Source organism: Parambassis ranga, chromosome 18, assembly GCF_900634625.1.
Source record: "Parambassis ranga chromosome 18, fParRan2.1, whole genome shotgun sequence".
NCBI lineage: Eukaryota > Metazoa > Chordata > Actinopteri > Ambassidae > Parambassis > Parambassis ranga.
Window position 1 is genome coordinate 5444299 of NC_041038.1, and position 23352 is coordinate 5467650.

The following is a 23352-nucleotide window of genomic DNA, read 5'->3' on the forward strand; positions in this document are numbered from 1 at the left end:
ATCGTGATTAATCAATTTAAAACCCTAAGAATCGAAATCGAATCGATCTAGGAAATTGATGGTAATACCCAGCCCTAGTGTGTACGCGTGTGTGAACGAGAGGGAGAAAGTTGCACAGAGTTGAATAAACGGAAGGATAGCTATGTTATAAAATCACGTTACAACCACCACAAATTGGTCTATGTGTGGGAAACCCTGAAATATCTTGTTAAGATTTGTTCTTATGGCTTGCAATGATCATATTTAACCTTTTCCTGGTTCAACAAGAGGACAATGTTTCTGGAAAAAGGAAATCTCTCCCAAATGTTAGTGTTACATGCAAATACACCTTGCTCCCTGTATTTGTCTTTGAGCTTTGGGTTTCTAGATTTATATCTGCTCCTTCCATGTCCACATCTGTTGTCATTAACAGAGTTGCAATTAATATATGTTCAACGTAGTATTCAACCACCACAAATCTTTACGTGAATGTGAAGTTCTATTTTCAATTATTAGAAGTGTTCTGCAGCCTAATGTAAGTAAATAAATTATTTGCTCAACTGTGCATGTTAGCAGTTCTATGTTGGTATTCATGAGTCATACTGAACACCACAGAGTAATTTGAGGACAAAACAATGATGTCACTTATTGTCCTCAACACTTCTATAATTATAGCCGAGGGGACAGGAGGGTATGTGTATGTGTTTTTATCTGTGTGTGTGTGTGTGTGTGCTGGGGTGCTTGGCCTGCAGCTGCCCAAAAATGAAGGAAGAATCAGAAGACAAAAATAGTCAGACATGAAAGAGGATAGGAGAGAAGGAAGACTCAAGTGTTTGGGACCACAGAGGAGTGATGTTTGTATTGCACTGGCCATTTTGTTGTTTTTAATGCTAGTGTGTAACATGCACGTCACAACCGGCAAGAACTCTGAAGCATTTTAAGCAGTTCAGAATAGTCATACTTAAAAGGCCAAGCATCTTCAATCCCAGGGAGATCCAAAAAGTGGAGATAATGATGGACATTTTAGCACTTATTGAGTTGTGTCACTGCAACAGTCAGTACTCAGTTGAGTGCTGAGGACACATCATACAGCCTTGGTAACCTGCGTTTTTGGGTGTTCTTTGGGAAGTGCACAGCTTAAGAGAGTGACTAAGGAGGTACTGCTGTTGCAGCTGTGTTCTGGATGCTGGAGGTTTTCCTCTTATGTGTCTACAGCTATATACTATATATATATATATATATGTACACGTGTCTGTCATGTTTTTTATTCATTCGAATTTATTGTATATATAGTCCTACAATTGCGATAGGGTCTGGTTTTCCAAAGACATTCTTGCCTGTTTGTTTCTTCAGGAAGCTTTCCAGTAGTCATAGTGCGTTTTCTTAAAATTGCAATGAATAATTAAATTAAGGGAATTCAGGAAAATGCACTACAAATACTGGACAACTTCCTGAAGAAACCATTTTTTGTTCGTTTTGTTATGTTTTTGTAAACATTAAACGCATGTACACGTTTGTGTGCACAGTAGGGTGTTGTTACTACTTTTTTACTACTTTTCTTTTCAAATCAAAGATTTTGAGGAATCTGTGTGAAATTAGGATCTAGCATAAATCTGAAAATGCATTGACGGTGAAAGGATAGAGTATATACCCACATTACATTTATTAAAAACAGTTTTTGTTACTACTCTTGATTTTGTCAGCTTTAAGTGAGTGAGGTGAGTACAGGCCAGTTGATCTAGGAATCCCCTTTGGTCATATTAACTCTCATTGTCTCACATAGTGCTCACATAAGACAGTTTGGCAGCCTCTCTCTCCCCACATGTTCCAAAAATAAAAATCATTTGCTTCGCCCCTCACACAAGACCACATATGGCCCTTCCCCTGTCCTCCGGGTTTAATGTAACTGTCATTTGTTTTTAATCCCAATTCCCCCACTTGTGTTGAAGCTTAATCTGGCCTATTACACTTTATGCTGGTCTGCACTGTCAGCAGGAGTGTGCATGTGTGTGTTGGGGGCTTTTGGGGGGGGGGGGGGGGGGGGGGGGGTACAGACATTTGATCATAAGGAAACACACAAACACATCGAAGTAATCATAGCTATCCTTGTTTCCCATGGTTTAAGATTTGGTAACAAGGAAGACAGTGTTGATGAAAATGTGGTCTGTGGGTAATTTGTGACACAACGCAAGCCTCTTAATTTGTTCAAGCTAGAGGGAGATAATTAAGTGAATAAAATCACTACTTGGTGTTGAAGGGAGAACAAAAGAAAGAGGTACAAAACTCTTCTGGTCATAGTGTGAGTTTCACTGGACAATTGGTATCTAAGCTATGGGAGCTCAAGTCATGTCTCCATGTATGCCTGTGCACACGTCTGCATGCCTTCACCTTTGTGTGCACCAGCGTGTGCTCTAGTGTGTGTGCTGTGGTTTGTGTCACAGCCTGTGCGTGTGTGTGTTTGCGTCTCGTCACCCTGGAGCCAGTCGTCCTCTTCTCTGACCCTGATCCCTGTCACCTGTCCGCTCAGATCTCACACACACACAATTGCTGTGACCCTTTCCTGGAGCTGAAACCCAATCACAGTTGCCAACCATGCAAAACTTGCCAGTACAGCAAGGTTTTGTTTTCTTTTTTTAGGGTATGTCTTTGACTCCAGGGACCTACTGTCTCCTGCAACTAAACGGAAGCAATTTAACTCTATACAAAGGAAAATAATTTAAAAAACATTACTGGCCTACACAACATGGCTAAAATATATTTTAAAACGTCTGCAGCACAGTGGATGGATATTGTGTGTGAGCCATGACTGGCTGCAGTGTGAAACATTAACCATATTAACACTGACAATAGGAAAATCATGTGGCAGCACCTGCACTTTGACAGAACAAAAGACAACCATTGCTATCAGACTTACATATAGCTTCACTATCCAGCAGTCCCCTTGCAGACAGCTGCACAGACCCAAGTATTAAGGGATATAACGTTTTAAATATCATATATCAATATAATACCTTCATCGTAAAAATGAATGTAGGAATTTAACAGTAGCTAAAATACAGTTCAGTTTTCCATTTCATGTTTGTGTAGAAGTGTATAGTTACCTACTGCATGTAGTTGATGCCCTAATGGTGGTTATAGCCTCTGAATAAGGGGGCTTTTGATCACAGATTTAGATCTTAGATATTGTTTTCCTTACAGGAGCTTGTATTATGGTATATGTCCATTTATTAAGAAAATAGGTCAGAAGATGGCAGTAGCTTGACATCTGAAATATTTTGCTTAAAATCATTGTTGCAGTATCATTAAGCATAATGCTATGAAGATTTACTGCCACCGTATTTAATTTTTATGCATATTACTGTTTGTTTTTGACCACTTCTATGCTAAGAAATAAAATGCTGTCTGAAACGGAAACGGGTCAGTTAGTGACCTTAATAACGAGCTCTGCAATTTTCTGTGCCACACAGTTTTTTCAACAGCTGGAAAGCTGAGTTTGGTTTCACTTGTCAATTCTTGTTACTTGCTGCCTTCTTACGTTTATGTATTGCTTTCACTCTTTGCAGGAGTCTAAGTCGTCATCTGGCCGCATGCCGCGATGTCGGAACTCTGTTGTCACAGTCGCATCAGATGAGCAGCCACACATCGGTAACTATCGGTTACTGAAAACCATCGGCAAAGGCAACTTTGCCAAGGTCAAACTGGCCCGGCATGTCCTCACAGGAAAAGAGGTAGGCATGCACACACACTTAAAATGACCCACAAACACATGCAAGATGGCATCTTAACTTTATCCTGTGGTTCCACTTCCAGAGTCCTCATGACTTTCTGAACTTGGGACTTTTTTTATTTATATCCACTTAAGTCATATTCTAGAGAAACACTTTACTGTTGACTCTTTATTTAACTAGACAAAGTCAGTGTTTCAATATCAAATAGAGCCAATGCGGAAAAAAAAAAATTTAAAGGAAAAACTGAACCTGAAGGCAAGTTAATGTAACACTAAACTGCTTTGACATGCCCTGAGAAATTATTAGTATGTAAGAAGACTTGATGGTGTTGCTTTGTAATCTAATAGTAAGAATATTTTTCAGCCAGTGCATTATCACCCAAGCCTATATTGAGTAGCCAAGATGATTAAAAGTGGAAAAACTCTGTAAATGTTTGGGCTGTAAATGTTAATCTGTTTTCCTGGTTACTGAGGATAGGGAAGGGTTCACGCTGTGACACACAGTAGGTTTGGTCTGATCTGCGGCTTGTATGGCTTTGGAGACAGTACATCTGCTGCAAGAGATTAGATCACCATTGTCCGGTTTGAATAGAGAAGCCTAAATGTCTCCAGCTTACTGTGAATTCCAGATGTGATGTAACGTAGTGGGGTCTGCCCCTTTAAGGGAAGAGCACTGTCTGCTGTGAGCCCATGCTGGGCTCTGTCTGATGCCCAGTCAAGTCAACTCTGGATCTACATGTGAGAAGAAAGAGAGAGGGGCGGGCAGGCTCTGTCAATGTGTGACAGCTCTGTGCCTGACACCCAGATAACACTCCATGTGACTCGCTGGCGAGCACACACAAAGAAAACAAGGGGGAATCAGAGGGCATGAAAGAGTCAGACAGATGAGCACAACCAGAGAAGTTAAGGAAGTTAACAGTGAAAGACAGAAGTGGGAGAAAGAAGTAGACCTCTGTTCTCTGTGTCCTTGTGAGGAGATAATTCTTTGTGCCTTGCCTTCATGTCCTTTTTTCTCTTGTTCTTTTCATCCTTTTTTTCTGCAGCTCTCACTTTGAATCCCTCCCATCTGCCTGATTCGCTATTTTTATTTTTTTCAGCTCCTGTTTTGTTCCTCTTTCTTTCCCGTTCTGTTTTTTTTATCTTCCTCCATTCTGGTGACCACTGTTGGATTATGAACTGTAGACCTCAGTACAGCATGGCTTTAAACCATGCCTCAGATCTCTCTCTGTGTTCTTCTCTATTCTGTCCTATTATGCAACTGTCGCCTGCTGCGATTGTGTGTTTATCACGTAATGCTGTGAGATTGTATCGTTCTATTTGTGTGTGCTTGTGATGTGTCCAAAAAGATAGCAGTGTGTCTGTGTTTGTGCTGTGCTGTCACAGGCTGTGATTATGCAGGTTTGTGTGAGCAAGATGTGTTAAACCCAATGCAGCAAAGTGTAATAAATGAATAAACATTTAACAATAAATGAACACGTTGTTTTGCTTCTAGGTTGCTGTAAAGATCATTGATAAGACACAGCTCAATTCCTCCAGTTTGCAGAAGGTGGGTCTCTTATATCGCACACACACAGACATACACAGAGAAACACAATTTTAAACTCAGTCCTACTTATCCCTTTTCTCAGAAGTCATTTTCAAGTCACTCTTCCTGCCCCAAATGTCCTCGTCTCAGTCTCTCTGTGTTTCTGAAGTGGTCTAGTTTTCAGAGAGAGTTTTAATTACAGGAAACAAGCTGCAATTACTTCCTTTGATCGTGGCAGGGTGGGGTCTGTCCACTTACACGCACACTGTTAGCCATGTATGCCTGCACACTGAACATGCACCAAACCATCAACTGACATAAGGCACAAGAATATGTTGAGATGAAGCAAAGACACTGACAGGCCCAACGCATTAATCCAATGATAATGCTGACTGCCTCACAAACTTGTGCTAAACATAAAGATGCCCGCACTTTCAAATCAAATGTATACTGGGGCCAAAAGTCATGGAGACATCTTTATTTAAACCCTACAGTTAAACTCCACAGGTTGAATTTGCAGGATGATAAGGACAAGAACAGCTTCCTAGTGAAATGCAAATTGCATGAGTGATAATAAGAGTCTGTCGGCTGAGAAGAGCAGCACACAAAGCTGCTGGTGAGGCCCATTGAGAAGAAAAGTAGTGCTACACCTCCAAAACAGCAGGCTGCTTCTGGTACAGCTCAAGCTGTTAAAGGAAAATTAATAAGCTTTTTTGCTGGCTACCTGGTTCAGAGGATAATACAGACCTGAGCTGCTACTTCTATGAGTTTTAATTTCAATAGGTTTCCAGGTTTCTGTCTGTTTGAGCAGCAGTTCAGCCAAAAAGTATCCACTAGTCTGACCTTATCTGGTGACTCACTGAGGAAATAAATTCCTAATGAGGGGAGAGCTCCTCCTCACCTCTTCACACCTTTATCGCAAGAAGAGACTTGTAGTGTAAAGTTTGTTTACACTTTAATCTTGAATTACGTTAGATTAAAACCAGCATTGCTTGGTTCCCCGCTGGTATGCTATCAGTGGCCTTTGTGTTTTTTCCATGCAACTTTGATCTACATTCTCATAAACAGGAAATAAATAGGGTTTCAGTGTCATCTAACCCGCTAAAAGTGATCCTGGAGTCTGTGCAATGATTCAGAGAAGTATGATACAATACATGCAAATTTTTCCCGTCATTATTTGCATAGAAATTGTATACATCTGACATGGAATATAAAAGCAGCTTACGACCACACCGTATCCCTCTAACTTGATACAAAGCACTCAGTGTGGCTCATTTTTTGCAGCTCTTCCGGGAGGTCAGGATCATGAAGATGTTAAATCATCCCAACATAGGTGAGTCAGACAAAAACAGTTTCCACTCTGTCATCACTCAGAGAACCATGATTAATTGGTCTTCCAAGGCCTTATGTTGAAACCAAAAGATAATAATCCTTTTTATATTTTACTTCCACGCTTGCTGTCTTTACTTCACTTTTCCCTCCCCCTCCACTTCTCTTTCTTTGCCTCTCTCTCTCTCTCTCCACCTGCAGTCAAGCTCTTTGAGGTGATAGAGACAGAGAAGACTTTGTACCTGGTAATGGAGTATGCCAGTGGAGGTAAGTGCATGTCTCTGTGAAATCATTCTCCCTGAAGCTTAGCACTCAGTATGTTAGATAATAAGTTAATGGTCCCCATCCAGAAAAAAATGATTCGATATAGGCTTCCAAGACTTCTGTATGTCTATTTCATATCTTTCATTTATAGCTTTCTCAATGTACAATCTTCTTTACATTGAAGGTTTCTGACGCTATTAAATGTAAAAAGCATTGTACATCAGTCTTAATCCTTTTCTAGCACACACTCAGCCCTTTTGTTTACCTTCAAAACATAAAACCATGAAAAATAACAGACTGTAATTCTTCATTATTATTTTGTGTTATATGTCAAATCTGTAATAAAATACTTTCAAAATAAAACGGCTTAAACTCAGTGCTAAACCTTAGGTCACTGAAGGACAATGTTTAGATCAGTGTCCCATTGACCCCTTATCCTAGCTTTAAGGAGACAAGTACCAGGTTCCAACACTAAATATGCTCTCCTTCTGTTTCTCTGGTCTCCCAGGAGAGGTCTTTGATTACTTGGTGGCCCATGGCAGGATGAAGGAGAAAGAAGCCCGTGCCAAATTCAGACAGGTGTGTATGTAAAAAAAAAAAACAAAAAAAAAAAAAAACTTGTGTAATGGGTTTGTGGCAAAGCAGACAAACTGTCTTTTATTTCATAGTCAATCCACTTCTTCATTCTCTCTCATTTTTAACATGTCCAGATTGTGTCAGCAGTGCAGTATTGTCATCAGAAGTGTATAGTACACAGAGACCTCAAGGTGAGAACACACACACGCACACACACACACACACACACACACACATTAAAGTACAACTCTAGCTCCATCTGAGCTCTAATCTTTCATGATTTGACGTTCAGAGAAAAAATCCTGCAACGATGAACAGACGACCCAGAGGTCAAGCACATAGATGATATATTGTCCTTCTCCGAGTGGTGGAGCTTAAACAAACATACCCATACATCTATATACACACCATTAAATTATGTGCGCAGCTCTCCTTACATGCTCCTTATTATATTTTTTCTGTCCGTTTCTAATTCCAGGCAATACACATTCGTTGTTAGTTTCAGAACAATGACACACACTCACACACACATTGCACTTCCAGGTCATTTTGGTTCATAGTATTATGCAGAGTTGTAAATCCTCTTATTGTGCCAGCAGGCAGACCTGTAGACGAGACATTATCATGATTACTGTTACAGGAACCTCTCAGTTTGTTTCCCACCAGGTGGTTATTTATAGTTTTTTTAATAAACATTTTCACTGATTTGACCATGGTCATGAAAGATTTTCTCCATGTTATCAGGTAATGATGGCTGTCAGCATGAAAAATGAGAGGATGGACATACAGTTCTCATTATTGTAATGTGTACCATCCTGCACCTTATCCTAAGCACTCTTGATCTGGGGGTTGTTTTGTAAAAATTCAGCACAGGCTTAGTAGGTCCTTACACTGCAAGCACAATTTTTGATGAGCATGCAGTTACAGTGAGACTAAAACAACATTGTTGTATACCAAAATTAAAACTCAAGAATAGCTCCCACCATGTGATAGTGTTTGATCTCTGCTGCTGTATCTGGTCCATTTTAGTTTTTCCTTAAAAAAAGTTTTATTAGTTTTGGCCAACACTGATGCATCATCATAAAAATCAAAGGTTGTGTTAAATTAATTTTGTAGATCAGAGGTTAGATGATGTCAGTGTTGTATTTAATGTGCATGCACACTCAAAAACACAGAAGCTGCAGTGTATTCAGAGCAAGTGAAAAGGAGAGTGCACCTGTTGCTAGGCAACCCCAGCCTCCTTGCTCACTGGCTCACTTTAGGCTTAAAGATACAACACACACAGTTCACTTTGCCCATTGTGTGCTGCTTGTAGGCCTCAGACCATTTCTCTGAAAGCCTTCTTTCTCACTCAACTTTTTCTCCCCCCCTAAAAAAAGGTGTTTTCAGACAACTGTTTGTAACAAGATAGAATATGTTATCTTCAGAGTCATTTGCATGTCAAAACAATCTTTTGCTGGATGACAAGCTGGCCTATTTGTTAATCTCTGTTTTTCAGCTGTTAATCCTAGCTTTAAACTTGGCATTCCTTTGACCTTTGTGTAAAAAAAGAATTCCATGTGTGCAGAAATAAAATATCACATTACCATATCACACAAAGCAGATCTTAGGTTTTTGTTTTTCATTTCTTGGCACATTTAGTATTCCAAATCTCTGCATGTTAATACTGTTTCCTTTGCTGTAAGGTTCCACATTCTCTTGCTCTGTTCAACATAAATCTGTTAAATATGCTTCTTTCCACTCTCCCCCACATGCAGGCAGAGAACCTGCTGCTGGACGCAGACATGAACATCAAGATAGCAGACTTTGGCTTCAGTAATGAGTTTACTCTGGGGAACAAGCTGGACACTTTCTGTGGCTCCCCGCCCTATGCAGCCCCAGAGCTTTTCCAGGGAAAGAAGTATGACGGGCCTGAGGTAGATGTCTGGAGCCTGGGAGTGATCCTCTATACACTGGTCAGCGGTTCGCTGCCCTTCGATGGACAAAACCTCAAGGTCAGAAAGAAGAGAGAGTTTTAGTATATTCATGTGCATTACATAAGCAGATGTCTGTATTGTGTGGGTGGCTGTAGTATTTGTCATGCTGCTTTCTGTTCCCTCTGCCCTACAGAATGCAGAAACTAAAGTCAAGAGAGAGTGAATGTCAAATGTAGTTGCCAGTCCAAGTATTAGCTGTTCAAATGTGTTTGATGGTGTGATGCACTGAGTAGCCACATAAAAACAGACAATGCTTTCTGTGAACTAGTTATACACAATTCATTCACCTATTACACTGTGCAGTACCCATATGACTCATTCTGGAAGTAGACACATTTTAGGTGGGCGATATCACTTTAAATGTGATGGTATTGATATTAACATGCCTGCGAAACATAATCTATGATTATTGAGTATGTGCCTCCTACAGTATGGAGCTTTGTTTCAGACCTGCAATTTGTTTAACTTTAACGTCTTTAACTTTTGCTGTGACTCAAATTGATGCACTGACAAAAATGCAAAATTTACATCTAAAATAGTCTCAGGTAGATTTTTCAGCCCCTCAAACAACAGAATGAGCTCTTTCAAATGTTTTACACATTACACAGCTGTTTAAAAGTCTAATAGGTGTAGTAAAACTATGATCTTGTGGCTGAATGATCATCCAGATCGTATATAAACACAGAGTGAGCTTTTTGAAATGTTAACCAACATTTGTTAAACTGAATGTGGCGCTTGTCTAACAAAACTATTAGTCATTTGGGGGTGTTACTGTAGCTAATGGGTTGAAATAGATAAAGACTGGGGTAGCAGAATACAGATGAGGTGCTGTTTTTCAAACACCTGAAAATATCCAAAATTTCTACATGTTGAACAATTTGCTCACAACAAAAATGTAGATTTGATGTCTACTGTTGACTTTATGTGCATTTATATGTCTCCAGGAACTGAGAGAACGTGTGCTCCGTGGTAAATACAGGATTCCGTTCTATATGTCCACCGACTGTGAGAACTTGCTGAAAAAGTTCCTCATTCTGAACCCTTCTAAAAGAGGCAGCCTCGAGGTACACTACAGTGCATTGTTTCACACACACACACACACACAAAGACGCAGGCATACTGAATACAATATAAAATCAACTGAATGCAGTTGTTTTTTTTCAATTATGTGTATTTAAATAACATTATGAATACACTTGAGACCAGACTGTTACAATGTTGTGTGCTGCACATACAGTGCAGAACTTGTTTCACCAGCTACATGTGAGTTTGTCGCTGAAGTGTAAAGTGCTTTTTAAAGGCATAGTAAATACATGTTAATTTGAGATTTATGAGTTACTAAAAGTGGTTGTACTAAAATGTAAGTGGATGGTCACATGTTTGCAGTAAAAATTTAGGTTGCTGACAAACCAGGGAAACTGATGTACTTGCATAGAGTGGCGGGTAACAGTGTTACCTCTACATAAGATACTGTATTTTTTATTTGTTGGTTCTTTGCTGGTCATGCTAAAGGTTAAAGCAACAAAGAATGTAAAGAGAACTTGGACCCTGCTAACCTTTATATCAGCAAGGGTCTCTTGACTGTTCATTTCTGCCTTCTTCAGAATTAAAGACACAATAGATGGGGGAGTGTGGCTCACTAAATTTGTTTCAAACAGTTACCTGTCTAATATGCTTTAGCAAGGCTATATATTGGTGCCAGTTAATTTAGTTACTGACAAATGTTGTCTCACATATGCAGTTTGTTTATTTCTGCGATACGTAAGTGTAAGAAGGCAGATCTCATAGGGTTTGTGAATTGCCACAGTCCTAGTTTTGTACTTACTCACAGTAAAAACACCACACAGCAGCCATGAGGAAAACCCTAATGGAGTAAAATAAGATATGCTTGGTAATACTCATCCCCCTCTCCTTTGCCTCTTTCTTTGACATCATATCCCCTTGTATCTGTCTGTTTGCCTTGCTCCCAGCAGCAGATAATGAGGGACCGGTGGATGAATGTGGGCTATGAGGAGGAAGAACTCAAACCCTACATCGAACCTCAGCCAGATTACAAGGACCCCAGGAGGACAGGTAGGCACAGAATCACACACTCAGAAATGATAAGCTTCTCCCTTGCTTTCTCCGCACACAGACGAGCATGAATTCAGATGCTTTTTCCCCTTTTGCGCAGAGAGAGAATTATGGACCTACAGTAAGTTCACCATTCTAATTATAACCTGGTTTTGCTCTGTGTGTGCAGACATCATGCTGCAGATGGGATTCTCTCAGGAGGAGATCCAGGACTCGCTGGTGAACCAGAAGTACAATGATGTGATGGCTACATACTTGCTTCTGGACTATAGGAACTCCGAGGTAATTTTTTTTAGATATGAGTGCAGCCTGGCATCTATATTCCCATAGTATCTAACTAATTGTTTTTTGTTTGTTAACCTTTTGTATTAAAAGGCTCAGAATTTTTGTAGTATAGTTCAGTACTATGTAAAAACTACCATTCCGTCTATCTGTGTTTGTTGAACCTGCATTACAGTCTCTGCCTTCTTCATGTATTAACATCCCTGATTTTCTGCCCTCAGCTTGATGAAGGTTGCATCAAACCTCGGCCAGGAAGTGATGTAAGCAACATAAATGCCCCCTCCCCGCCTCACAAGGTATAATGAGAACACATAATGTCGTACAATGAGGTTTTCCCAACTCCAGTCAGTGACACAAGTACTGCCCTGACCACATATTTGTACAAAAAAAACACTCTGGGAATCTACTTTGATGTATCTTATTTTTAGTTTCTTGATTGCAGGCCTACAATACATGTGAACCACCGCCTTCCCGGGTGCTTGAATCTAGCGGTGTTTCCTTTTTTAATGTTTGAATAGCACTCTGTATGGAGTATGCTGTAAACATAGTTCCTACCTCTCCACACCTCTCTCTCTGTGTAAATTCTCTGAGACATTAAGAATTACTGCCTGACTTGTGTGAATCCTGTCTCTAAGGTACAGCGCAGTGTGTCATCCAACCAGAAGCCTCAGAACCGCAGAGCCACCGACCAGGGTAAGATTGGTGTGTGTCAGAGGGGAAGGGCAAAGGTGGTTTGTGTAACACAGAGGATTATGAGAGAGGATAGTCGTAGGATCATGGCTAAGATAATTCTTAGAGTATGGGGTTCCTAGAACAGGTTGCGGAAAATGATAAAGAAGGCAAAGTAGGAAAAGGGAGATATTTGATGTTAGACCCTTAAATAATTTATCTTGATTCCCCCTTTCTAGGCTCCTCTTATTCTAAAAGGGGTGGTCAAGCAGACAACCGGTCTGCAGCAGAGGATTCTGGGAGGAAGGGTTCCTCAGGCAGCTCCACTACCAAGGTCCCAGCAAGCCCGCTGGTGTCCTCTGACCGCAAGAAGAGCGCCACACCATCCACCGTAAGACCAAACACAAACATGAATTTCGTGATATTTACAACATGTGGTTTGCTAGCAAAAATTGGTACATTTGTGTTTAATTTCACTTTTCATATCACCACTGTTCCCATAACCGTCCTATGAATTTAGCATTGTTAAAAAAAAACCTGACTTTACTTGGAAAGTCATTCTTGCTCTTCAGTGTAATCAGCCATAATTTATCTTAGTCTGTGGTCCAAAGATCACAAACAAATGTGCGTTAATAGTTAAACTCAATAAAAATAAATGACCAGCAAAATATGGCCTGTATGAAAGTGGAAGTGTGCAACATGTTGGAGCATGTTCATCAGTTATACACACCCAGTCAGCATGTTTCTTTCTTGACGCGTTTACAAGACTTTTCATAGTTGGAAAAGCTCAGGTGTGGTGGTTGTTCGAGTCAGGTTTCCCAGCTATGACATTGTGGCAGTGAGTCAGCATGACCAGTAACAGGACCCTGACACTAAAGCAGCTATAAGGAAATCAACTATCATTAATTAAATGATGCTACATCTTTGTGTTTCCTTCTGTGACGTGCTAGAATGTCCTAGTTTATTTTCTAAAAGTCACCGAATATATAGCCATTTGTTGTACTGTCTAGGTGGGACAGCTTAGATTTAAATCTTTATAAATTTGGGAGTGGTGATCCCTGATATGACAATTAAAGCTGAATTTCATCAGAAAATGTATTACTTGAAAATTGCTGAGGGAGTAATTAAGCTAAAATTTAATTAATTTTAGGTAATTTACGTCATTTGTCCTCACTGATTGGGAAGCTTGCCTCAGGCACTTCCAACAATACCTGGTTACATTTTATTTTATTACTCTATGCTTTGTCCTCAGCTTCTCATTATCATTTCTAATTTTCTGGCATATTTTTTGGGGTTCTCTCCCTTTAGAATAGCATCCTGTCCACCGGTACTGGTCGCAGTCGGAACTCGCCTCTGACTGAAAGAGCCACACTGGGCCAGGGTATCCAGAACGGCAAGGACAGGTACACAAACACACACACAAAATAAACACGATTAAAAGCCTTTTTGTTTTTTAAGCACAAGAGCAAATGTACCCACATACAGTCGTTCACAATGACACTCTTTGTCGTCAAGTAGTTGCTGTGAGGCTGTGCTGCTGCCTCACCTCCTCACTGATGCAAACATAATACAAACGCACTCACCAAGGTTTGTGAATGAAGCAGTCCCACAGCTGTCTCAGGGACTGAATCCCAGACCTTGGCTGGTACTCTCCAGGGCTCTGCCAGCTGGCTCAGCGAGGCCCACAACCTTCCCCCAGGGTGGGGTGAGCCCTCCTGGACATAGAAATGAGCCTCTCTTGGAAAATTAGGCCAAACCTCCAGTAGATTACAGATTACCAGTCAGAGCAGAGAGGGGTTCGACATACACGCGCACCTGCACTTAGTCGTGGAAGATGACACACAGCAACCCAAAATTGCAGTTATTGCAGTTGGACAAAATAAAATATTTTCCTGAAGTACTTGTTCAGCCATAAGTCAGACTTTTCTTTGACACTGTATGATATTCCCTCCTATTTTACCATCATCCTTCTCCTTTCTCAACAAAATTCCAACATGTCCAAAAATGTATCTTGGCCACGAGTTCATTTTAATTATAAAAGTTATGTTATCAAAAAATAAAAGCACACCTCTGTCGATAATGTTGATTATCCGGCGGTCAACAGTGACGATTTCTGCGAGCACTAACCTATGGGTCACACATACTACTATGCCTACACCCCTCATGCTTAACCAGCCATTTGCTTTGTGTGCTGTTTCATAAAAATTAAGCCAAACCATAATCATTACTATGATGCAGTGTTCATGGTCATGGTTCATACTGCTTTATTACCCGTTCATGTATCCATCTCAAATGGCACCCTTCCTCCGAACATAGTGCACTGACCCCAACATAAGCAATTAATTTGAATCAGATTCAGTGCAGGGTGAAGTGGTCATTTGAGACAGCATTGCTTTTTTAATACTGTGGGTCTGTTAGCTGTTGTAGTCTTTGCTAACTTAGTGGTTGTCATCTGCTTTAATTTCTAAGTTACTTTGTTTGATCATTATTAATGCTTTGAAGTTTGGGCTTTTTTTGTACTTGTTATACCCCAACCACTCCCACCCCCTTTCCTCTTTTCTTCCTTTCTGTCTTCTAATTTTTCTAATTTGGCCTTTTTTTTTATATGAGTTCTTGTCCCTCTGGATTCTGAGTCACATTTCCTCTGCACCTCCTTTCTTTCCCTTCCTTCCTTCTCCCTCTTGTCTTTTTATTAATCTTTCTTCCTAGTTCTTTCTTTTTCTCCCCTCCCTCTGTAAGAAGATTAGAAAGACTTGTGATGGAATATTAACTCTTGGTGGCACTATATGGTCCCTGTACTTGCCTCTTAATAGGCTTACAAATACACAAAATATCCACACACACTCACTGAGGCTGTGCACTTACGCATGCATGCACAAGTTTAAACATACGTCACACATTATGAAATTCTTGCCACACATTGGGTTGTCCAGTGAATCTAGTTATTTTTCCATCACCAACCAACTTTGCTAATCTCCGTCAGAGATGTGTGTGTTACTCTGAGCTATGTGTTTGTTTTTTTGTGTAATTAGCAGCTGTTGGTCAACCTCTGTAAATGTCCCTTTTCTCTTGTCGCACACTCTTCTGCTCTGTCTTGAGTCTTGTCTTGGTACCGCTCTCCGCTGTCCCTTACTGTGTTTTTCTGTGTGTGTGTGTGTGTATGGATAAAGTCAAGTTTAGAGAGCTGTAGTCAGTGTTTTATTTATGTATGTGTATATATATATATATAAATAAGAAAACATCTAACAGGTTTAAATAGAGTACAACAGGGAAAGAAATACACAGTCATAAAACCCTAAAACCAGCTGGTGTTCATACTGAAGTTGCTGGTTCCAGTGAATATTTACTTTGTGTTAAAGTCTTTGTTGCATGTGTTTTTTACAGATAACTATTTTGTGAAATAAAAACACGACCAGAGTGGATATTTATTCACTGAAAGTATATCCCATACTATTCCCCCATACTATAAATTATGCCAAGTGTTTTTTCTAGTATGCAGTCCAACAACGGGATGTCATCATACTGCGAGTTTAATAGCTTTGCACATTTCGGTGACTTTATCCATGTGTTTTATGTCTGCATTGAATCTGTTTTAGCAAATAGAAAAATTTGTTAAAGTTGGTCTCTTGTGTTCTGCCTTTTGTGTTAGACTTTAGACTTTGTGGTAGACTTTACAATGAAAAGATGAAGGCACAACGATTTAGCCATTCTTTGATAGTGGTTTGTGATATCTTTTTGTGAAACCACAATGAAGCAGCAACACAAAGACCAACTCTTCTTCTTTGTTCCGGTCTTTTCGCTGTGTGTCTTTTCTGTCTCTTTGTATCTATTTCCTCTGTTCTTTCCTCCTGGCTTCTGTTCTCTCTGCTCCTCCCTCCCTCCCCTTCTCCTCCCCCCTTACTGTGTTTGATAAGTGCTGCTTCTAACCATACTCCACCTCACCTCCCTGCCCACCCACACACAAACCCCGCCCGGTGTGTTTGTGTTTATGTGAATGTTTGTCGTGTGTCCTTCTGCTGTTGTTTGTCCTGTGTTGCTCACGTTTGTGGGTGTGAATGCATTTATATGTGTGTATGTGTCGGGCGGGGCAATCCTCTACCTCCTTCCCCCGTCCTCCCTCCCAGCCTAAACACTCCGGGCTCCCGCGCCTCCACTGCCTCAGCCGCTGCCGTCCTCTCCTCTTCCTCCTCCTCGCGTCCCCGCCACCACAAGTCTCTGTCCTCCTCCAATCATCCATGCCCCTCTGACCTGCACGCACCACGGCCCAGGCAAGTCTCTCACTCTCTCTGTCTCTCACACACATACATGTTCACACAAACCGACACACCCTCTTTCAAAAGAAAACTTTCTGCTCAGCACAGATCATCATCCTTTTTGAAATGGACAAATAAAAAAAGGAGGGATGCACACAGGATAAAATGGCTCTGACGGCATCCTGGACTGCTAGAACAAATCAGTGTAAAGCAGTGACAAATCCTTAGCACTTAGTAGTGACCTGCTAGTATTTTTCCACACAATTGAGTGAGTCTGATCAAAGATTATCTCTACAGAGACAGTGTTTTATTTAACACAAAAACTGCTCTGTTGCCAACACTTGCTGTCAAAGAGCAAAGATTTCCTATGTTTACCAATTTCTTTTTTGGTGTCTAGAACTAAAATATCAAGAAACAAAAGTGCAAATACTGAAAAAGAGAAGTCTGACTTAGGAAGTGCTTCCGTTATGTTTTTATAATGGCTAGTATGCACAGTTTTTGCCACATGGAGTATAACTCTAAAACCTCAAAGAAGTTCCATGCTGATCATTATTATTTGCCCCATTACAAGCCAGGACAAAGTGTATCAGCTAAAACGACAATTGTTGCAAAACCCCACAGTATCTATGCATTTGCCACTTTAACATCATAGTCAGCTGTCAAACATTTCTGAGAGTAGCAGTCATAGGCTCACCAGTTACTTAGCAACAGCCAGGAAGTAGATTGTGGAGCCTCGGAAAGCTGTGCAAGTGTAGCAAGTGTAAAGATGTTGACATAGCTCGTCGTTGGCCAATCAGTCCTATTCAAACCTTACCCACTGGATCATAACTTAACAGTCAGAGCAAGAGAACAGGACAAGCAGGTTATTCATAGCACTGTACTGTTGACAGAACAGGCTTTTTATTTTGTTTCCTGGCAGAAAAGAAAACAAATTCAGATTGTTCATACTAATTATACAGTTATCGATACACTGTCTGCTCAGGTCAGACTTGATGTAGCCACGTGTTGCATTTAATAGTAAGGTTTTCTTTATAGCTGTGAATGATTGAATAAAATGATTTAGAATCAAAAAACTTAAATCTTAATATTTCAGTCGAAACTATTTGAGCAAGTGTGTTTGATTAAGTCAACAAAGTGTTTCTTGCCAAATTTGTCTTTCTAATGATAATAACAATTGTATAAATGTGTCTCTTTGAGCCTGTCTGACCTGCCTAACCGATTCATGCTGGTAGGCTGGGCCGATAAGTGGCCAAAAATATTATAGACAAAAACATAATCCTCTGGGGAGAACCGGGCTAAATCGGATGTAAATGTTGTGTTTCTGTTTGTTCATGTTAAAAGTGTTTATGTTATCTGTCGCATGCCCTGTGTAGATATTTTTGATATTGTCTTCCATCTGGGTGTACAATGATATGTTTATTGACTGAGGGGTTTTCCCTGGCTGGAAGAAGTGAATTAAAAGTAATTTTTATGGATGAAAATATATTCTGATATCGTCTAATAAACCCACCTCAGTTGCCTGGGAAAACCCCATCTCCATCTATTAAGCACTAACTGTAATGTGACATGTCTGATTGAATGAATGAAATAGGGCACTGACTCGACTGCCATGTGGCTGTCTGTGTGACCTCTGTGTGTGTTTGCTGGTCTTAGTTTTTTGTGTGTTGCTCTCTTGGCTAGCACCCCTGCTTGACAGTGTCTGTTTCGAGGGCTACTTTGATATTTAGAGTTTTCCCCGTCAGCCATGTGTCACAATACAGGGATAAAGGTCTTTATTGGATAATGGATAGTTACCTTAAATACAACTTGCACAGACATAGACACCCACCCCACCTGTTTTGTGACAGAGAAAAAAAAACACACACACACAAAAGTCAGCCTGAGATTCCAGCAGAGCAAATATCAATGTGGCCCTCTGGCTCTATGTGGTTTTGTCTGCTCTATGTTGAAGTCTTGTTCTGTTGCATGCGTCGATCAGCAGTGAGCTTGGGCTGTTCAGAACCTGGTTGGGAACGCTGGAGAGAAGGTACCACTCCAACACTTAGACTGTACCCTGAGTGACAATTAGGCACCTTTTCTTAGAACATAACCTGTGCCCTTAACATTCCTGTTTTATCCAGCTGTCCCCAAACACCCCTCTAACAAAAGCTTCCGGACACCATTATATCCTTTTACATATTTACTGCATGACTGTTCACACACTGTAATGAAGTGGGTGATGCTGAACACTGGCACCACATAGCTTCAAAGTCTTCCAGCTGCACCATGAATACACACCAGCCTGCATCTACCTGAGCCCACAGCACCTTATAATTATAATGTCCCCTCTTTAGATGCCTATCCTGGCTGAAAAATATATAATAGCTCTTCAAGTCATCTTCATAACTATAAAGTGTCCCCGCTAATCTCCCCAATCCAGCTTTTGTGTCCTAGCATTTGAATCTTTAGATGAGTTTCCATGCGTAGGTACCTTACATTCATTGGATAGTTAAAGTGTATAAAATTAATATGCTTGAGGTGTCTACCGCTTTGCTTGGAACACCGTCTTTTTGTTTTTTCCCCACTGAGTAGGGAGTATATTAGAGGTGACTGCACAGGACTGATGTGCACTTGCCTGATACAACAGCATCTTGTTTTGTGTTGTCCCCCCAATCCTGTACTCATTAACATATTTTTTTTTTTTGCTTAAGAAATAGAAGTACACTCAATGCAGCTACAAGAGCCTGGCGATAAACTTACTTGTTCTGTACAACATTAGAAAAAAGCTACAGCTTCAGGCAGTGGTAACAAATTAGATCAAAATGAGTGGTAGAGAGTGTATTTTTTCCCTGAGCAGCAGAAAACCTTTACTGTAATTCACAGTAGCAGAGGTGCTCATGACTAATGTGTGAGCGTGTTTGCAAGTTATTGTATGGCAACTTTTAAGAGCTTTTGTTGAAGAAAAGCAAGAAAAACATTGTTTTTTGTCCTATAACCTTACTTGCAGGAGATATACATACACATGTATACAGGTACAGACACATTAGGGCCCGTTGATAGCAGCTTGTAATATTTCATTCTGCAGACATCACAAACCTCTAAAGCACAATGTATATTTCTTTCTGTATTCATCCTGCTTTCTCTATGTCTTGCTGTCTGTGTGTGTGTGTGTGTGTTTTTGTTGTGTACGCCATCTGCTCGCAGGTGCACCTGCAGCCAAAGCAAATGCAGGCCTTTAGCTCATAGATTGGTTGCAGTGTGTAAGCGTTTGTGTGTTGCTGGAGGTGTGTGATGGTTTGCCCTTCAGCCATGACAAAGAAGATTAACTGTATGAGCACACGTGTCACAGACCTGATGTGACTTGGGGATTACATAAAACATCTGATGCTTGTATGACCTTACACTAAAGTAAATGGCATCAGAAGTAATTTTTCTTTTTCACAGCATGTCTAACTTTGTGTCCCTTCCCCACCCCTCTCTTCTTCATTCCCTTCCTCAATATATGTTCCTTTCTGTCTTGTTTCTCTCTTCCTGCATCACCTCCTACACTTCACTGTCCTGTCTGTGTCATTCTGTCCTTCCTGTTCTCCCTCTTTCTTCATCTCCATCACCCTGAATACTTATTTCCACCTCCTCTTCACCACCTCTTTTTTTTTTTTTTAAATCACGCCTTCCAACCTTTTATCCATCTACAATGATTTCACACTTCTCTCCTTCCTCTGTATCACCCTTTTCTTCGCCATCTATCCCTCCATGTTTGCTCCTTTTGTGTTTCCCTTTTCCTCTGTAGTGCCCCAACACAGCGGGCACCCGGTGCCTCCCCTTCTGCCCACAACATCAGCAGCGCTGCCGTGTCAGACCGTACCAATTTCTCCAGAGGGGTGGGCATCCGCAGCACGTTCCACGCAGGCCAGCAACGGGGTGCCCGGGACCAGCAGGGCTCTGCCTACCCTGGCGGGCCTGCTTCCCCATCACTGTCACATGGAAACAGCCAGGCCCGCAGGACACATGGCGCCACAGGGATTTTCAGCAAGTTCACCTCCAAGTTTGTACGCAAGTGAGTAAAAATGCATGGAAAATGGTGGAGAAAAGTCAGGTTTTACAGTTTAAGCAACACCATGAGGTCAAGAGAGGAGATGTGGCAAGAGAAGAAAGTCTGTAGCTCTGTAAATGCAAAGCAGTTGTGACGGCAGTTAGTCTATTTATTATCCAGCTACCAGTGCAGTTAAAAGCTGCACTGAGGTTTCAGCTTGAACCAGAAAATGACTGGGTTTACGTTACAAGTCATTTTATGTGCTCATTTCCTCTCTCACACACTGTATGCCCATGTCATCACTATTTCTTTAAAGGGGCTGGTCTCATCTATCACTAAACTCAAGCTGATCTGTAACTGTGCTGAGAGTAGAAAGGGAGAGGAAGGGAACAGCTGTGTCTTCTCTATAATTTTGTTTGGAGCTGTGGTGACTAAGGAGTAATTTTGGTTGTGGTTCCATGTCTGACCTAGTTGTTTCATCTCAGTCTTGTAGGGCAGGTTGCAGTACTTCTCATGGGTACCTGGATGTTAATGTATTTTACATTTTCTCTAGAGTGAAGTCAGCTTTGATTCAGCTCTGTGTAAATATAACCTTTAGATGATAGTTCCACTGACTGACTTGTCGTTAGAATGAAGTGTTCATCCTAACAATGGAATATGTTTGACAGCGCTGAAGTGTGGATCATTAATGTGGTGGGTTTTCGGACCACTTAACCAAAGAGCTGACAGGTGTTGTGTGTATTATTAGGCTCAACAAGTGATTTTAAAAAAAATCTCAGCACACTACGTTGTGCTCCCACTAAAATATAATTCATCACCAGTACTGTATAAGGTTGATTCATTCTTTGGAAAGTGTTGAGGCCACAGAAAATGAAGACAATATATGTTTTTGAATTATGTCAGTTCTAGTTGTAGCTTCGTCTGAATGACATAAAGGAGAAGAGCACAGAGAATTAAAGCAGTGAGGCAGTGAGGCTGAATTTGATCAGAGCTTATCATCAGAATAGAGGGTGTAAAGGAGAGGAAGTGACAAGACAATGAGGGTTTAAAGAGGGAAGGAAGGACAGGTTGAAAGAGGTAGGTCCAAGTGAGCAATGAGAGAATAAAAAGCTGAGACAGCAGGTAAGGTTGAGATCATCATCATCATCGCTCTTGTCACAGAGACTGGAGGTCCATATGTGTGAGGAGGGCGAGAGACTGGGTGTGTGCTTATATTTTTAGTGATTTTATTAGCTTAAAAAAGACAGAAATTGAGAATGATCAAGTGTCTATGCCTACATGCATGGTGTAGAGTTTGTGTGTGTGTGTGTGTGGAAGAGGCGGAGGTACAGGCACAGCCACTCTCCAGGCCTCCCACTCAGAGATACTGTAGCTCTGTGGCGACAGTATCCATGGTTACACCGGAGATATCACTTTTCCCTCAACTATAAATACCGCTAGTGGGGACACCTTGACACACAAGCAACCACACACACACAGACACAGATAGTTAGTGTGCTGGTAGGAAGCAAAACTGGACAGAGAGAGATTGTGTTGCATTCTACAGTTTGACCAAACACGCACACACACGGTGAAGCTGTGTGTTTTATGAACATATCATATATCCTCACTGCACTTTCCTGCCTGGTCTGGAGAGTGATGTTTTGTCTGTCCTTCAAACACACTGGTGTGTTTGCATGTGTGAAGGAGATTAAGTTTCTCAATGTGTGTCAAAGATTAAGTTGTTGCTTAACACGTGCTTTTCATTTGACATGTGTCTCTTTGTGTGTTTATAGGAGCTGGTTTTCTCTATTTTTGTCATTTTTGTCATGTTTGAACTTCACCTCACAAATACTTCTTTTCAGGATCACCCAGGACTGCTCTGTATGAGTGGAAGAGTTCTGTATTTCCTATTGGAGTGGGGTTGCTCCTCAGATGGAGAGTTTCTCCCACAAAGCCCATTAAATCCTTTTGAGGTGTTCTGGTGTGCGTTTGTTCACACATTCACACCAGTAATTCCTACGTAAACACCTCAACAGCAGAAACACATATTCTTTAGTTGCTCATTTTTTATTGTTTAATGTTTGTGCTTCAATCTCAAGTGAACTTTTTCCTTTGCTACTCAGAGGGCAGCTTGTGTGTTACAGCAAAGTAATGAATACATACGTTTTTATACCTACGTTTTTTTTCTCTTTCTTTCTTTATCCCTCTTTTGTTTTTGTAGAAATCTCTCGTTCAGGTTTCCAAGAAGGTAGGAAACATACCCAACGTTAAATATAACCCCTTGATTTTTATACACGTATATTCTCTTTATATATATATATTTTATATATATACTTCCTCCCCTTTTCGGTGTTTCGTGCAGCTTTTTGTTGAAATCTTCCCTTTGTGACTTGAGCCTTATCTTTTCTCCTTATTTTTCTGTGGTTTGGCCCCTTTTTTTGAGCCTTATGATTTTGAGTGCCGTGTTTTGGCCCATTTTTTTTTTTTTTTTTATTTTTTTTTTTAACTAACGTCCCCTTCACCTAGCCACCCACTCACTTAACTCACTCACTCCATCATCATGCAGCACAATAACACCTCACCCATCTTCCTCTTCGTCCCTCCATTGTCCCTCCCACCCACCTCTTCCTCATGCTCGCTCCCCCGTTCCTTTTTCCATCCAATTTTCAGGTAGAATGTGTGTGAGCTTGTATCCCCCTGTAGCA

At 40.7% G+C, this 23352-nt stretch overlaps 1 protein-coding gene across 11 annotated transcripts in view; it reads left to right on the forward strand.

Moving 5' to 3' along the window:
* mark2b (MAP/microtubule affinity-regulating kinase 2b) overlaps positions 1–23352 on the forward strand; it is a 41652-nt gene that overhangs the window by 13353 nt on the left and 4947 nt on the right. For 3 of the 11 annotated variants that reach the window (XM_028429375.1, XM_028429377.1, XM_028429382.1), the window contains exons 2-18: positions 3543–3707; positions 5199–5252; positions 6516–6564; positions 6762–6827; positions 7333–7403; positions 7535–7591; positions 9158–9394; positions 10321–10440; positions 11347–11449; positions 11619–11731; positions 11953–12027; positions 12367–12424; positions 12640–12791; positions 13709–13803; positions 16525–16668; positions 20423–20689; positions 22869–22895. In XM_028429375.1, coding sequence (XP_028285176.1) covers positions 3543–3707; positions 5199–5252; positions 6516–6564; positions 6762–6827; positions 7333–7403; positions 7535–7591; positions 9158–9394; positions 10321–10440; positions 11347–11449; positions 11619–11731; positions 11953–12027; positions 12367–12424; positions 12640–12791; positions 13709–13803; positions 16525–16668; positions 20423–20689; positions 22869–22895 — 1853 coding nt within the window. The remainder of the gene's footprint in view (positions 1–3542; positions 3708–5198; positions 5253–6515; positions 6565–6761; positions 6828–7332; positions 7404–7534; positions 7592–9157; positions 9395–10320; positions 10441–11346; positions 11450–11618; positions 11732–11952; positions 12028–12366; positions 12425–12639; positions 12792–13708; positions 13804–16524; positions 16669–20422; positions 20690–22868; positions 22896–23352) is intronic. The other 8 variants (XM_028429378.1, XM_028429380.1, XM_028429383.1 and 5 more) reach the window with 6 other exon arrangements.